Here is a 16,212-nt window from a genome sequence, read left to right as displayed (position 1 = left end):
GGAAGGCTCCGAGGAGGGGGCGAGGCGGAAGTGCCGGTCCCTGGGCGCTCCCCGGCGCCTCCTCCCCCCCACCCCCCGCCCCGGCTCTCGCTGCGGCACAAAAGATGGCGGCGAAAACACAGGGAGGCATCCGCCTCAGCGCGGTGAGTGCTGCGGGGTCGGGTCCCGGAGGGAACGGTCTCTCTTTCTCTCCCCACCTCGGTGGTTTCCCCCCTCACCCGACGGGGGGCGGCGCTGCTTGGGCAGTCCGGGGCGGGAGCGGGGTTGCCTGTGCGAGGCCGGCGGCGGTTGAGGGTCAGGCCGCTCTGGGGAGGCGGGAGCTGCTGAGCCGCCGTTTGAACGGCTCCTCGCTTTCCCCTCAGCGGGAGCGGAGCCGGCGGGGGGCGAGGCCTCCCCTCTCCGGGGGTTTAAAAAGTTGCCGGCCGAGCGTTGGGAAGGGTGAGCCGCCGAGCCCTTCGCCTCAAATTAACCAGCACCCACCCACCCACCTCCCCCTTGCCTCGGGCTTCCCGCTCGTCCTGCCCCGATAGTGCCCGGCCCCGGGCTGTGCTTGCTGGCGGGAGGAGCGGCGGGTACCAGCGGCTGCCGGGCCGGGGTGTGGAGAGCGGGAACCCCCGGGGGGCCGCGGTCGGCAGGTCCGGGACGGGGGGGAGCGGGGCGGGAGGGGAATCTCCGACACCCCTGTGGGCACAGAAGCGGCTGTGTTAGCTCAGGCGGCGCGGGAGGGGGGGGTTACTGTCTGTGGGTGGGTTGGTTCGGGTGTTGGGGGCGGGAGGGGATTTCACAGCCTGTTGTAGGTAGTTGCGAACGTGGTGACTTCTGAGTGGAAGCTTGTAGCTTAAAAATCTTAACTGCTTTTTTTGCAAAGAGGCCTACTTAACGTTTTAACGAGGGTGGTGAACGTGCCTGCAGTGAAATCCACTGCTGCGTGGTGGTTGTCAGTCACTACTGCGCGTTGCTGGCGTTTTGTGGCAATTGGTCACTTCCTTATTTGTGCTAATATAAATTAAGTTAAAGCTACTTTTACAGTTGTTGGACACATCATTGGTGAAGCAGGAGCCCTTCTGACTTCAGCTGTCTATGCCTAGAAGTCACACTTCCAGTTACAAGCACCTGGTTCATAACCTTGCTTATAGAACAGTGGAAAGAAGGTGGATCATTACAGTAACTTAAACGTTTGAGTGACAAAACATGTTAGTATATTCTCAGCACTGCTTAAATTACCTTAAATTGCCGTGATTGTAGAGGTTAGCTATAAATGTAATCTACTTGAAGTTCAAGAATTACACTTTCATTTCAGGTCTTTAATTCTTCAAAGTGTTTGAAATCAACAGTTTGTCTGATATATTTTATTAGAGAAGTGTTCTCATTCCTTAGATAATGCAATCTTGGAAAAAAAAAAAAGGAGGTCTCCCTTTGCTTTTAATGCATTGTTAGTCTTGAGAGAATCATACACCAGCATTAATGATCTGCCTTTGCAAAAAAACCTATATTTCACGAGTCAGACTGCAGAGTTTAAAATTGTTCTCAAGTCGAAATCACTTCGGCAAGCTGAGCTCTTATGGATGAAAATTGGAAATCAAAGCTGCAGCTGGTGCAGTCGGTAACTTCCTGAATTATTTTTAGGATTCTGTTTGGTTTTGTTTTTCAGTAGTTACAACTGAAAGTTTACATTCAGTCTATTTCCAGTGAAAGCTGTGATTTTTTGTAGGGTTTCGCTAACGAAATGAAGCAGCTGATAGAGTTTTTTAACAGGTTGTGTCCTACAGTTTAAAAGGCTCTATTTTCTAGAGAACAATAGAGAACTGATGGTGATAGTCTCTTCTCTCAGCAGCTCTTCTTTGGAAATATGTTGGGTTTCACCAAAATATTTCCATTAGTTTCAGAAGCATATATAAACAACAAAGGCAGTGTGAGTGTGCCTGGTAACTCATTCCCACACTGGCCTTTATCTCCTTCTGTTGCTCTGGTAAACTTTTTTGTTTGGTTGCATGATGAGATAGATCAGGGAAGCGATCCAGGTTAAAAATAAGATTTAAAAATTATTTTTATTTTGGATCAGTTCCCTGATGTGGTTCATTACACAGTCATGTAAGCATAACTGGGAGGGAGGAAAAAGGAAAACATATTAGGAAAGAAACAAGCAGCCAGGTGGGATAAAAGCAAGAGGGGGAAGATGGCAGTGGGGTTGTTCCCCAAAAAGTTGCAAAATACTTTTATAAGACAAGACAGATTGTTCAGTGGTAATTTGGTTTGTGCATGCCTTATGCTCTGCAAGGGATGGAAGAATTCCAGTTTTCTTGGAAAATAAAAATTCCCAAAGCTGTCTGTTGTATTTGAGAGAGAAGCTGTTTATTCTTAAATGTTTGCTGATCGTAATGGTAGGAGATGCTTCTCTTAGCGCATCTGTGTCTTTTTAGAATATGCACTGTATATGCAGTTTGAAGGAGGGGGAGGTTTAGTTGTATCTCCAAAAAGGATTTAGCTGCACTTGGTCTCAGGAGAAAAAGTGAAACTGAACAAAACCACCTAGTAACAAAATGTATTAGGCCCGGTGAACAAAGCAACTGAATTGTCTCGGCTACAGCCATGCTAACATAGCCGAAAGTGAGTCTTCACCAGGGAACTAACTCTTTCCTACTGTACTTACTGAACTTCAATTATTCATGAGCTAATTGAAGTGATGGTTTGATGAAATGGTGTGTTCAGGGACAAAATGGGCTTAAATATTTCCTGATGAATTCCTCAGGAAATGAGGAGTTGTTGACAGCTGGGTATCCTCTGAAACAAACTACGAAGGTAATGGCCTTTAAACCACTATTCTCCATTTTTTAATCTGGTTTTGTTGTGTGCCCTTGTTTCAGTGTTTTACATGAGCAAATGGCAGTATCTGCTCTGAGATAGACTTTCCCATGGAGTACTCTGTGGGATACTCGCTTGTCTTTTGCTGAGGGACATACTAGAGCCAAAAATCAGTTTCTTACAATTCCTGTGTTTGAACCCGTGTCTACTCATTTCATATAAACAGTTCACAAGTTCCCAGTTTTATATACCAACTTCCAGCCTTTCACTTGAAAGGGCGATCCAGAGATCAGCACAATTCTTGTGTTTTGTTTATAGAAAATGTTGTTTTGTTAAAAGGCTGTTCTTTTCAAAGTTAATCAGTAGTGTGCAGCAGTGAAATGGGGGATGGAGAACCGTTGCATACACAGCCAGCGTGTGAAGAGATTTTCTTGCCATGAACAAGTATGCTTTGCTTCACAGAAGAAGGGACACTTGTCTGCTATTATGTCAGTATTGGTGATGCTGAGGTTCCGTTCTTCATCAGCATTGTCTGGTGACCAAGGGAGCTCCACAACTGTGAATTCATGTCTCTATCAAAACTACAGTCAGGACTTTTCGCCAGGTTCATACTGTTGAGGTTACGATGCCAGCAGTAACTCCAGAGGCGCCCGTTTATCTTGTGTATGGCTGGAGTTTTTCACTGGCTAGCAGCAGAGGTATTTTAGCAGTGAGTTGAGCAGTTGCTGAATACTTACATGTGCATCTGTGTGGGGTGTCTTTTTTAGTTTGTTTTTTTTTTTTTAATGTTAGTGTTTATGTTTTGACAAGGAGGGATTTTGGGCAGAACACACACACACCCCAATTGTTTCATTTGTATTTTGGTCATGAAGCTTAGAAAATAAAGGAACAAATGCTGCCAGCACTGTGAAAGGCTGAAGTGAAGAGAATGATACAGAGATCTTAAGATCACTGAGTTACTGTGTGGCTGAGGAAATCGAAAGATCCTGTTAACTATTTGCCGTGGAATATCTGAGGTTTCCATTAATAGGCTTGATGTAATTTTCTTCTTGGACTCTAAATTTTTTGTAAGTATCTGTTAAGAATTTGAATGGGGCACAGTTACTTAACCTAACTCAATTTACCAGATGTTATAAAACTGTAGTTTTAAAGCACAGGTGGCAATGAAGAACGTGATGTCTATTCATACTTGTACTCTGGCTCGATGGAGAAATGCAGGGATTAAGTTGCAGTCTGAAAGTGTGTTCTGTGCTCTTATGACCTTAGAATCAAGGTGAGGTTTCCAGGCAATTTATATTGATCTGAACTGGGGCTGCTGCTGTTGCTGCTGCCTTTCTCCTACTCTGGTACCTGGCTCATGGCTCTAGAACTTGCCTGTAGTGTTACTTCTTTTTGCTGATAAATGAGCTTGGAGACTTGAAGTGGTTGCTTGCTTTTATTTAGAGTTTACTAATTATATAAAAGTGCTTGTCAGTTTAGTAGTTCTGTAAAATTTATGAAGTATGGATATGTACACGTATATAAAATCAGAAGGATATTTTAAATGTGATTATATTATGGGATTTTTGATGTAACTTTACTGCACAAGGACTATTTCCAGCATTATGTATTCATAGGTACTACTTTTTATGCCACCAACATAACTATGCCAGCAAGGCTTATGCGCGGTGGGTTTGTGTTAAAGGCCTTGTAGAAGTGTAATTACATATATTCTCAGTGGTAATGCAAATCCAATTGTATCAGTTTCAGCAGTTAGATTTCTCCAAACTTTGCACTGACAAATCCTGAAGTTATGTAGATATTTAGTTCTGGTTTTCCTAGCCTTTTGATCTAGGTGAATATATACGAACCCAGGCTTTCATAATTTACTTGAGAACAGTTTTGTCACTGAAATCTATAAGGTACATCCCATAAATAGGTACTTCATTTGCGTATTCTCATATAGTCCGAAGAGTGGCTATATTCCTTTGGTTACATCTTATCATAAGGGAGGACAGCATGTATAAGATCAAAATGCTAAAAGCCCAAACAACTGGTTGAGAGAATCAGAACAGTGATTTTGATCAATGTGGGCAAAAGGAGCAATGACATTGGACCGAGATCCACTGAGTATAATACGTGCTGCTCACTTTTCGGATTAAATTTAAGATGTACACTTTTAATATTTGAGAGCATGTGCTTCTGTTACTTCCTTTGGACTAAGGCTTTGATGTTTTCTGTAACCTCTAGCATCAGTATATAGCAATAGTTCCTTATGTTTTTATAAAGATGAAGAGAGTTTCATAAACGACAATATAACCCATGCTCAGAATATAGTGTGATACAGTGCTGAATTCTATATTGCTCTTTTGTCTTTAATAGCTGTATTAATGTTTAACGTTCCCTTTAAAAGGTGTTATTATGCCAATATCTAAAAGTAAATTAAATTACAGACTTTTGGTAGTGCTGTACAAAACAGCTTCATTTAATGTTACTTTATTCAATATACTGGTTTATGGCTTGGTATAAGAGCACAAACTAATGCCATTGTTGTTTGTTTCAGCTTTGTCCAAAGTTCTTGCATACCAACTCTACCAGTCACACCTGGCCTTTCAGTGCAATTGCAGAACTCATAGGTATGTGGATCAATAGTTTGCCTGAGTACTTGATTGTAATACTTTTTTTCTTGTTGTAAAACATTTTTCCTTCAGGTGGGAGGAGGAGTTGATCCTGTTTTTACCATTCAGAATCTTACAACATCTCTTTTTGGTACAGTTGAGTTAACTTTTTTTTCTTTCTTAATGGTGTATGTACTACCTGACAGCAGTTGCAGGGGCCTTGCAGGTTGTTGGTTTCTGCTTACTGAATTTATTAAGGATTGCCAAATACAGAAGACTGTGGAACCAAGTGAATTCCTTCTCTTCTAGTCCACCAAATGCAAGCCTGCTGCTTTTTGCTGTTCCTAGACCCAGAGAGTAGTCAGCCTGAGTGCACATTACAGAGATGTGCATGCACACTTGTGTCCTATACAGGCACAGCTGGCCACAGACAGATTAGCACAGACAGGAGGACAGTAATTTGCAAGAACCCACATAAACACAAAGCAATGCTCAAAACATGAACAGCACAAATTGACTTCTCCTATTCCTGTTTCCTGGCTAACCAGGTTTAAAGTTCATTAGTGGTGCATACGTGTACTTTCACTTATCACTCATGCTTAACCATGTTTCTGGGTGTTTGCCAAGACCTAGGAGTCCTTCCAGTATCTGCATCCTGGGCTTTTTACCAGTCTCTGGCTCAGACATTGGATCTCAATGGTTGCTTGTTTCTTCCAAATTGTTGGCTTGTCCGACTTGAAGTTTGCTATCAGAACAAATGGATAGAGGCACACATTGAGAATAGAGAGCAGGAAATTATTAGAAATAGCGTTTAGTAATAATGTATAAAAGGGTAGCACAGGGTCCAGTCATACAAACATACTGACCAGCAGCCCACTTGCATGCAATCAGCCCGTGTTATTTGTCCGCCTCCCATTATACTGTTCTTCCATCCACTTTAACTTTTCCATTTTCTTTGATGCTTCTTCAAAGCATCCATCCACTAGTAATTTTTGTGCGTTGTCACAATACCCCTCAAACATCCAAGTTTTTTTTCTTTTGTGTTACAAAGTTTCTGGCTGAACATCTTCAGGGTTATTCGTTGATGTCCTAAGTGTTCTGCTCTTTGTTATTGTTTCTGTCATCTGCTGTTAGCTAGAGCTTGTGCATCTGGTTAACTTACTAGCTCCTTTTGATCGTCTTGCCTTTGATTTTTTTTTTTTTGAATAACTGTTAACTGTATATCTTCAGGGTTGCTTTGTTACCTGAGTTAGTAAACGATTAGCAGAGTGCCTTTAAATGGTTCCTCAAAATAAAGGTGTGGTTTGGAAAGACTTGCCAAGCTTATCTAGCAGTTTGCTGCCAAAGGGAGCAACTCTTCTGGTCATACATTCCTTTGCTTCCTGTGCATGAGTTTTGCTGCTACTAATCCAGAAAACTGACCTAACAAAAGGAAGTAGGAATTGTTTAGCTAGGTAAGTCCATAGCTGTCACAAAGGAGGGAACCAGAAGCACATGGCTGCAGGAAAGGCTGGCTGTTCTGGGGGTAACAAAATATTAAATCATTTCAACTGTTTTATCACCCCATGCCATACCTGGCTGGAAGGATGGTAGATGTGCTGTGCAAGGCATGCAAACTTGTCTTCTTCCTGGTTTGTCATATGTGTTGCTTTAACAAAGCTTCAAAAGCATCGTAGCAACGTATTGGTTGTAAAGGCTTCTGGTCAGTCACGTTGATTTAAGTAAGTTTTGCAATCTGTCTCTTGCATGCTATTTCAGGTGATACCACATACCAAATATCAAATAATATAAATAGGGTTACATTATGGACGCCTGAATTTTAGTTTATGCAAACTTAACTAAAAAGGTCTGTGTGCTAAAATTTGCTGTTTAAGCTCTGGTCCTTCCTGTCAGCTTTTTGCTGATTGTATTGCTGGCTTCTCTCATTAGTTCTCATTCAGATTAAATTTAGGTGAACTAATGGTGATACTTGGAAGAGGGTAACTAGGACATCTAGAGACAGTCGGTATTAGAAAAATACTTGCAAACTTTAAATTATACTTGAAAAGTCCTCTTTTGTTGATGCTGAAATGTATTTTTATGAACTTTTTCACTGTGGATGCAGTTTGTACTTTATGCTTATAGAAAGCAAGCTGCCAAGCTGTGATTCCTTTTATAGGCTGCAATGTTGGCTTGAGATGTTTGTTTATGGCCCTTAGCTGAACCTGCAAAACAGGCAGTGAGGCAGGGGCACTGCCTCCTGCTGTGCTATCACATCCCACCTCTCCTCCTCCCTGTGCTTTCCCCACCTTGCAAATTCCATGAGTAGCATAGTGCTGAGGACAGGGAGAAAGTGGTGTTAGGGCAGATGAGATTCTAACTGGCTTTTACTGCCAAGAAATGTTTGTGGAGCCATGGTTTCTGTTTTACTTGTGGTGGCAATGCTGCAAGCTGTTTCAAATCCTGTAAATAGAAAGTTTAGTCTAAAGCATTTTGTACTTCCTTCTGTGAAAGTCGTACCTTCATGGACTTGAACAACTTCCCCTAGCAAAAACGCGTATTTGTGACACTCAGCTCTGTTAATACGGAAGTGATGTGATAGCAGAGCAGCAATATTTTTTCACCCAAATCTCCTGCATCTGTGGAGTCAAAATTCTAGATTCACAGAACTACCTGGGATGTTGAGAGTTGGGCTTCAGGGTTTTTTTGCTTGGTTTTCTTAGTGTCTCAAATTTGATCATCTGAAGTTGTGATAGTATTTCAAATCTGATTTCCCAATTAAAAAGTCTGCAGCAAGTAAGATGTCGCAGCCATGTATATAAGTGATGCGCCCTTGTCCGCATTGCGGACAATAACTTGGCCTCCTGAGAGCCAGTCAGAAGAGATGTTTGTGTGGCTGGGAGAAAGTAAATATTGCAACATCTGCTTGGGAGACAGGAAACGAAAGTAAAACTTGTCTTAGTTTCGTTTTCTGTTCTCACGTTTCAGCCACCCATCTCCACTTGAATTTTTGCCTCTATTACTGTCATCTGTAATAGCTGGGAAATTGTGTGTTTGTTTTCAGCAAGATTTGCCAGGTTTTGATGCAGCCATTTTGTCATAATGTTTTGATTCAGTGTTGTCATCTGTAAAGAAGATAGAGTTTTAGGAGACTTAAGTTTTAGTGTAACTTTTACTTTATGAAAAACTATGGCTTCTTGCTTCTGTGCAAAAGATGACTACTATTCAGTGACTTAGCTGAGAAGTTTATGTCTCTGCCAGCACAAAATTTCTGCAACTATATTACACATGTAACTGCACACCTGAAAAACGGCCACAATGTTAGAGGTACATTAGTTAGCAATGTGACTCTGCAGGGTCATAGGCCCACGATCAGGGAACTACATTAAGCTGCCATATTCACCAGCTAAACATATGTGTACGTGTAGCACCGTAATAAAGTTAGGGAGGGCCGTTCCATACAGCTGTTTGGCAGTGTTGCAAGACTAACATTTGGCAGATTGGTTATATATGTATTCCTGTTAGATAAGGCTCTGTTGCATGTTACAGGTGGATTTAAGTAACTTTGAAAGAGTTACTATCCGACATCTTCACTGGAATTAAGCACTTCAAAATATGTTCACTCTTAAACAGTTTAATTTTTGCTTTTTAGTGTCCCAACCTTATTTACTTTCTTTCTCTTCAGATAATGCTTATGATCCAGATGTGAGCGCTAAACAGATATGGATAGACAAAACAGTGATAAACGACAATATATGCTTGACATTCACTGATAATGGAAATGGTATGAACTCAGAGAAGCTGCACAAAATGCTAAGGTGGATAACCTCTTTTCTTTTTTTTTTCTTGTAAAGATTCCAGATTCTAGTTATGTTATTGCTCAGCTTATTCCTCGTTCTCATATGTAATCAACTAATTTTTTTGTAAATTTAAGATTTCTGAAGGTAAGGGATTATCCAAGTGAAATTCTACAATAGACAGATGCTAGTAAAACTTTCACACAACTTTGCCAGCATATTTTTATCTCATAATTTCCTTTTATCCTTTCTGTCAGCATTCCCATTTAACTTTCCTTGCAGTGCTCTTTAGTGGAGTTAAGGAGAATTTAATATTTTTTATTATTATTATTCAAGATTGCATTAGTTTAAGTTAGGAAGCAAGAAAAAAGGGAGATTAATTTCATACCCTTTAGAGTATTGAAAATAGAAGGTATTGTGGGAAAACTTAGGGGAATGATAATTATATTGATGTGGTTTGTCCATTTATCTTTAAATGTTCTGTAGGCTTTGAACTGATCTTTCTGCAACTTTTGTTTCTACAGTCAGCAAAGAGGTTGCTGTTCAATTGTTCTTGAAGTATGAAAGATTGCTCTGCCTGCAGACAAATCTCTGTGTTTAAACTTGAGCAAGCTTGAATTCAAACTGTTACTTTTCTTTTTTTGTTAGATACCATAATTACTAGCTTGCTTGCTGCATTCCATGTTCCATATACAGTTACCTGTTTTACTTTAAGTGCAATGTGTAGTTAGGAATGGAAAATGTGTAGATCGCACATTTTCAATCAAGGTGTGGGGGGAAGCTTTAGAGGCTTTTCTTAGTATTTATTGTGAAGCCACATGGTAACTATTAGAACCCCATAAGAATGCTTATAGCATAATTCCAGGCAGATGACAGTTCTCTTCTGTGCTTAAAAATTAAAGTAAATTTCCCTGAATTCTTGAATTCTGTGGTTTTAGCATTGTTTTATGGGTAACTTTCAGGATTGCTTAACTGTACATTGTTTAATTGTATAGTATTCCCTGATCTCTAAAACAAGGGATTAATTCATTGTATTTAATTTGGTAAGTCTTGCATGCATCTTTTGGGTTTTCAAGTTTTATAGGGCTTTTTACACTCTTCTAATGTTTTTCTGTATTTCAGTTTTGGCTTCAGTGAGAAATCAGCGATGAATGGCCGTGTTCCAGTGGGACTGTATGGAAATGGGTTTAAATCAGGGTCCATGCGTCTGGGAAAAGATGCAATAGTCTTCACCAAGAATGGAGAAACCATGAGTGTGGGCCTGTTATCCCAGACTTTCCTTGAAGTCACAAAAGCAGAACATGTCATGGTTCCTATAGTGACATTCAACAACCAACATATCCTTTCAACAATTTCTGAAAGAAAAATTGTGGGTACGTGGAAAATTTGGATGATAATATCAGTAAAGGAAACCTCCTTGTCTAGTCTTATGGGTACCCAAAATAAATTGTAAGATGCAAGGAACACTGTAATTTGTTAAAGCCTTTAAATTTGTAGGAGCTCTGAGATACAGCATTAGAATGTGTGAAGTGAGTACGGGATACTGTTGCAGAAGTTTCCTCACCTCCTGAAAGCCTACTTTATTCAAAGTTGCTCTCCTTAACATAATGCTTACGACAGATAAGTGATCCAACAGAATCCAAAAACAGCCTGAAGGCCATCTTAACACATTCTTTATTTTCTACTGAGGAGAAATTACTGGCAGAGCTAGATGCTATAATAGGGAAAAAAGGAACAAGAATTATCATTTGGAATCTTAGAAGGTAAGATGAAGTCCAGTCTCTTTATCTCGCATTTAAGTTACGTTATCTTTCAGTGTATGCAAACGTACAAGGATTTTTTGGTAGCGTAATTCCAAAAGACTGTGGGCAGTTAGCTGAAACTGGGAAACTAGACTCAGACTTGCATGATTGAAGGGCTGTAATGTTGCATGAGAACTGTTGCTAATATCTCAAGTAACAGTGTGGAAGGAAGAAGAATGTAAAGGACTTCTTTTCTTCTGGTAAGATAATGCTGCTTTTGCCAGAAGGAAAATTGATAGATAAATTATAAATCTGTTATTTCAGACCTATGAAATTATGAATGCAAAAATTCAAACAAAAAATATTTGTATATACAGGCAAGTCTTATTGGCTTTTAAAGTTTGGAGTCAGCAACATCTTCCTAGAGGGATCTACACCTTTCTAAACTTTATCATAAAATAAATAGAAATACAAGTAAATAAACACAGTTGTGTGTATTTATCTTATTTATCTTCTTGCTTCTGTGGGATTGCTCATGGCAGTATAGATTTCCAGCCTTTTCTAGCTTTGACTTGCTTTTTGCCTTCTTTTTTTAAACAGCTATTGCTGTAGCAGTTGCAGATGGGTGTCATCACTTCCCATCTTCTTTTCTTTTCCTTCACATCTTTGCTGCTTCCTTATTAACAGGGAACCTGTCTGATGGTCTGTCCAGAAAAGCTTTAGCAGGCTTTTAACTGTGATGGTCCTAATTGGTTGGGACGATGTTATCTTGTACTATGTTGTTAAGTGTTTAGCTTACTGTAGTTTTAAATACCTGAAATAACAAGGTATCCATAGGAAGCAATTTTGAACTGTTTCAATCCTGTGAATTTGGCAAGAAATCACGTTTTTCAGTTATCTTTATCGTTGCCCATTAGAAAAAGGGTGGGGAGGAGGGGGACAGGAAACCATACCTGCGTGAGTGTAGATTAAATGTTACAGGACAGAAAATGTCTTAGGCAGTTGTAGCAGGTGAAAAGTTTGGGTTTTTTTAATTTCATTAATGTCTTTTGAGTATTAGAGCCCTGAATCACTTTTAGCTTAGGAGATTTTAATACAAGAAAGCTGGAGGTAACAAATATATTACTAATTCTGGTCGTTTCCCCTTGCCACCTGCTCCATATGAAAAACTTCACCTACTTTACACTTCAGAAACTAATTTGCATTGCACAGGTAGCCTTCCTTTTAGGTACGAACGTCTTTAGGAATGTGCATCACTCCTAAAGAAAATACACTGAACTCAGCTGACTGGGCAGGATAACTGTCATGTTCTGAATTTTGGAGTGTATTCATGGGAAGTGTGGGAAAGAACACTTTTGGGGAGTTCGTGTTGTTTCTAATATGTTGTAGATGAATTACTTAAAAAAAAAAAAAAAAAAAAAAAAAAAAAAAAACCAACCAAACAAAAGAAAACCCAAACCAGGAAAAAAAGCCCAAAACCAAAAAACAGACAGAGCTGTTTCAGTATTAAAAGGCTGTTTCTGGAAAAAGATGAGGGATAATGGGTAAAAGTTACTCCTGGGGAGATTCTGATTGGACACAAGAGGAAGATTTTTCACAATGAGCCATTGGAATAATCTCCCCAGGGAAGCAGTGGATTCCCCAAAACTGGACACTTAAGATTAAGCCAGACAGGGTGCTGGGCTATGTTGTCTAGACCGTGCTTTTGCCAAGAAAGTTTGAACCAAGCGATCCTGGAGGTACCTTCCAACCTGGTATTCTATGACAATTTGTGCCAACTATGGTATATCTCGGTGTTGTGCAGAGGTACTGCCAGTATACTGCAGTGTATATATCTGCAACTAAATACAGTGTATACATCTGGTGAGTAAGAAATGGTGATAATTACTGAGTTGGAAAGCTGTGGTGAGTGTCCTTTTTGCAGCATTAAAAATCTTAGGAAGTCAATTGGTAGAGTTTAAAGCGGATACTGACTGCCTTTACTTTTGAAGTGGGACCTGTTTAGAATTAAGTTAGAGTTCATTGATGTCTCACTTGCTATCACTTCTCTTGTATTCCTTGGATATCAGAAAGGAACTGGTGGACTCTGTTTACGTGAATTTTAGCAAATCCGTGAGGAAAACCATCATGGCCCGAAGGAATTCCCGTTCTCTTGCATCTTTGATACCCACTGGGTTCACCATGATATCTTGTCTTGTGTTGGCTTTTTTAATTCCCATAGTTAGTATGTTTTTTTTAATCTTATTTTTCTTAGGGATAAAAATGACAAAACAGAGTTTGACTTTGACAAGGATAAATACGACATCAGAATTCCAGAAGACTTAGATGAAACGGGCAAAAGAGGATATAAAAAACAAGAGAGACTGGATCAGATTGTTCCAGAAAGTGACTACTCACTGCGAGTATGTATAACATTTTTTAAAAATTATTTGTTTATTTTTGGAAGCTGGAGGGTGTATGCTTTTGTTTTAATATAATGTACTATACTACAGAAGTGTTGATTATTGGGGGAGGACGAATGCCTGAATTTAAATGTTAGGGCAATTTGTCAAGATTAATTATGAAAATTGAAAGGAGAATGTATTTGTGAGCTTGTGTAAACATTTGCTGTTTATTTAGAAGAAAATTACTGGTTTTATGTTGTCTTGCAAATAACTCTTACTGTTAAATGGAAAGAAGGAAATGCAATCAGTAGCTTTAGTAATTAAATAGGTGTGTGTGTGGTTGTCAGCAGAGTAAACATTCCATTGTAGTGCAAATATACATGCATGTGGTATTGATGCTATGCCATATGGATCTTTTAAAACAGATAGGTTTTGGTTGGCAAAGTGTCATTTCTAGGTTTCAAAAAGAGGTAAGGAATTGGGAAGCAGCACCATTGTTTGAATGCATGCAGACAGGAACAAGGCTTTTCTGTAGGTGAAGTCATAGGCCCGTTGTCTCCCCTGTTGATCTATAAGCTTTGAAGACTTCTTTTTTTGTAAGAAAGCGTATCTGCAGTTACTAGGTGTTCTGAGCACTTCTTGTGGATAATATCCAGAAGTATTATTCCAGTTGAACTAAAACCTTCAATTAGTCTAAGACTCGCTGAAGTCCTATATCCACTTCAATTATTAGAAGTTATAATAAGTGAAATGCAAATTAAAATCCGTAGATCTGCATGTTTAAAAGAAGATTGTATAGCTATTAATCAAGCTATGATAATACGCAGTTGTTTGGAGCAAAGTTAACACGCTTGCTTTTGTTAGTTATTAAATTTTGTAGTAGAATTTTTATGCTCTCAATAGGGGATAAGAAAAGAGAGACTTGTGTATTTGAGAGCTCTCTTATTGGTAAAACTGCATCTTCAGACACCTGATTAACTTGTCTTATTCATAAAAGCTGTCCTTCTGTTGCTATTCTTTTAATTTGTGGTATAAGTATGCTCATTAGGCACACTTGCATTTCCTATGTTTCTGGATTCAAGTTGGAAAAGAACACATTTCATAAAATTCAATTAAAACTTGAGTTTGTCTTCCTAAACATAACGTGTATTGTAAAATATTCATATCTTGAGGTTTTGGGGGGTTTTAATAACAGGAGCTACTATATGTTTTGTAGGCTTACTGCAGTATTTTGTATCTGAAGCCAACAATGCAGATTATTCTGCGAGGACAGAAAGTGAAAACACAGCTGGTTTCCAAAAGCCTTGCCTTCATTGAACGCGATATATATAGGCCAAAATTTTTGAATGTATCCTTTGTGAATATTTACATCATTGCACGCTGAATTTAATGATGTGACTTTTTATGTAAGCTTTCTGGTTCTGCTGGGTATGTTACAGTTTTACTCATGTAATTTATTTTATTTTTTGTAAAGACATACTGAAGGAATTATCTCAATATAAAAAAAGGAAGTTCCAAGACCCAGTTTACTCAGAGTAACTATATTTTTGTATTACATGAGATTAACCAGACTTTTCCTTAATATCTGGTAAAAGGCTAAAACAGTAAGAATTACTTTTGGATTTAACTGCAGAAACAAAGATCATTATGGAATAATGATGTACCATAAAAACAGACTCATCAAAGCTTATGAAAGAGTCGGCTGTCAGCTAAAGGTAAGAAACTAAAGCTCAAAAATATTTTAACGTCTTTAGAAATCACTTTTACTCAAACACTGATTTTTAAAAAAGAATACAGATGGAAACTGCGATATTGATGTAACTTTTATAAAACAACCTTTTTTAGTTTGTGCAGCAGTTAAACTTTATTAAATTGTATAGGCCTGAGCATATCTTTCAGGACAAAAAGAGTGGTGGAACAGCGGATTTGTTTATTAAGGGGGTTTGTGTCTAGATCTAGTTTCTTTTTGGAGAGGAGTTGTAAGCCAGAAGATAGTTTTTACCCAGTGTATATATAGCTTATAATTACCTCTGAACTCTTGCAATATTAGCACAGAATATGTATTGTTTCTCCTGATAGACCTTCATTTCTTACAGGCGAACAACATGGGTGTTGGTGTAGTTGGGATTATTGAATGCAACTTCCTAAAACCAACTCATAACAAACAAGACTTTGACTACACAAATGAATACCGGTAAATGTATATTTTTATGTAGACGTCCTATTGAATAGTGTTGTTCACTGTGAAATACCTGACGGTAAAGGCTGCTTCTTTTCTAAGTAGTAAGAACAAAAGCTTATGTTCATCACTAAACTGCGTGACTATACTGAACAGTAGTGGGGGGATGTTTACATCTATACTGGTCGTACTGCATTGTGCAGTCCCTGAAGTCTAGAGTATCTTACACATCATTGTAAAGCAAGTGCCCTAAAGTGGTTGGTTGCAATTATGCCCCTCACTGATTGTAAAATGAGCACAGAATAACTTGCTGAGAAGTGGCACATGACTAAAATTGTGATACGTGAATACCACACTATTAACTTTTTTCATTACAATTTTTGTTTGGTCTTTTTTGGAAAAGCTTTGATGGATATTTTTGAGCCCTTTTCAATTTATTTTTAAGAGAATAGCCTCAAATCCTCTGCTACCTGATAGAGCACTTAAAATACCTGATGTCCTGAGGGCAGCAGTGATTTGGAACGCTGCTTTGTTTCAGTTTTTATTCCGCATATCTGCATCCGTCCCATCAGTCTGTACCTAGTGTGATAATTCCTATAGTTAAATTGATCTAGTCTGACTTAAAATTTTCAGAGATTTAACTGGTTTTAAGCCAGGTGAATTTCCTAGTCTGTTTTTACTGCTCTGCTGCAAATCAGTTGTGCTGGCATTGTGGAAGGAGGCATGTAGGGG

At 39.1% G+C, this 16,212-nt stretch overlaps 1 protein-coding gene across 4 annotated transcripts in view; it reads left to right on the top strand.

Moving 5' to 3' along the window:
* MORC3 (MORC family CW-type zinc finger 3) overlaps positions 1-16,212 on the top strand; it is a 30,159-nt gene continuing 13,947 nt past the window's right edge. The window contains exons 1-9 of one of the 4 annotated variants that reach the window (XM_054206215.1): positions 1-143; positions 5,345-5,417; positions 9,064-9,196; positions 10,298-10,512; positions 10,791-10,938; positions 13,172-13,319; positions 14,518-14,649; positions 14,897-15,016; positions 15,398-15,495. In XM_054206215.1, coding sequence (XP_054062190.1) covers positions 105-143; positions 5,345-5,417; positions 9,064-9,196; positions 10,298-10,512; positions 10,791-10,938; positions 13,172-13,319; positions 14,518-14,649; positions 14,897-15,016; positions 15,398-15,495 — 1,106 coding nt within the window. In that variant the 5' untranslated portion in view covers positions 1-104. Of the gene's footprint in view, positions 144-3,700; positions 3,870-5,344; positions 5,418-9,063; positions 9,197-10,297; positions 10,513-10,790; positions 10,939-13,171; positions 13,320-14,517; positions 14,650-14,896; positions 15,017-15,397; positions 15,496-16,212 lie in introns of those variants that run through there. The other 3 variants (XM_054206207.1, XM_054206224.1, XM_054206235.1) reach the window with 3 other exon arrangements.

The sequence above is a fragment of the Rissa tridactyla genome, chromosome 1 (genome assembly GCF_028500815.1).
Source record: "Rissa tridactyla isolate bRisTri1 chromosome 1, bRisTri1.patW.cur.20221130, whole genome shotgun sequence".
Classification (NCBI taxonomy): Eukaryota; Metazoa; Chordata; class Aves; order Charadriiformes; family Laridae; genus Rissa; species Rissa tridactyla.
Note: the sequence above shows the minus strand (reverse complement) of the source record. Positions and strands in the feature narration are given on the sequence as shown.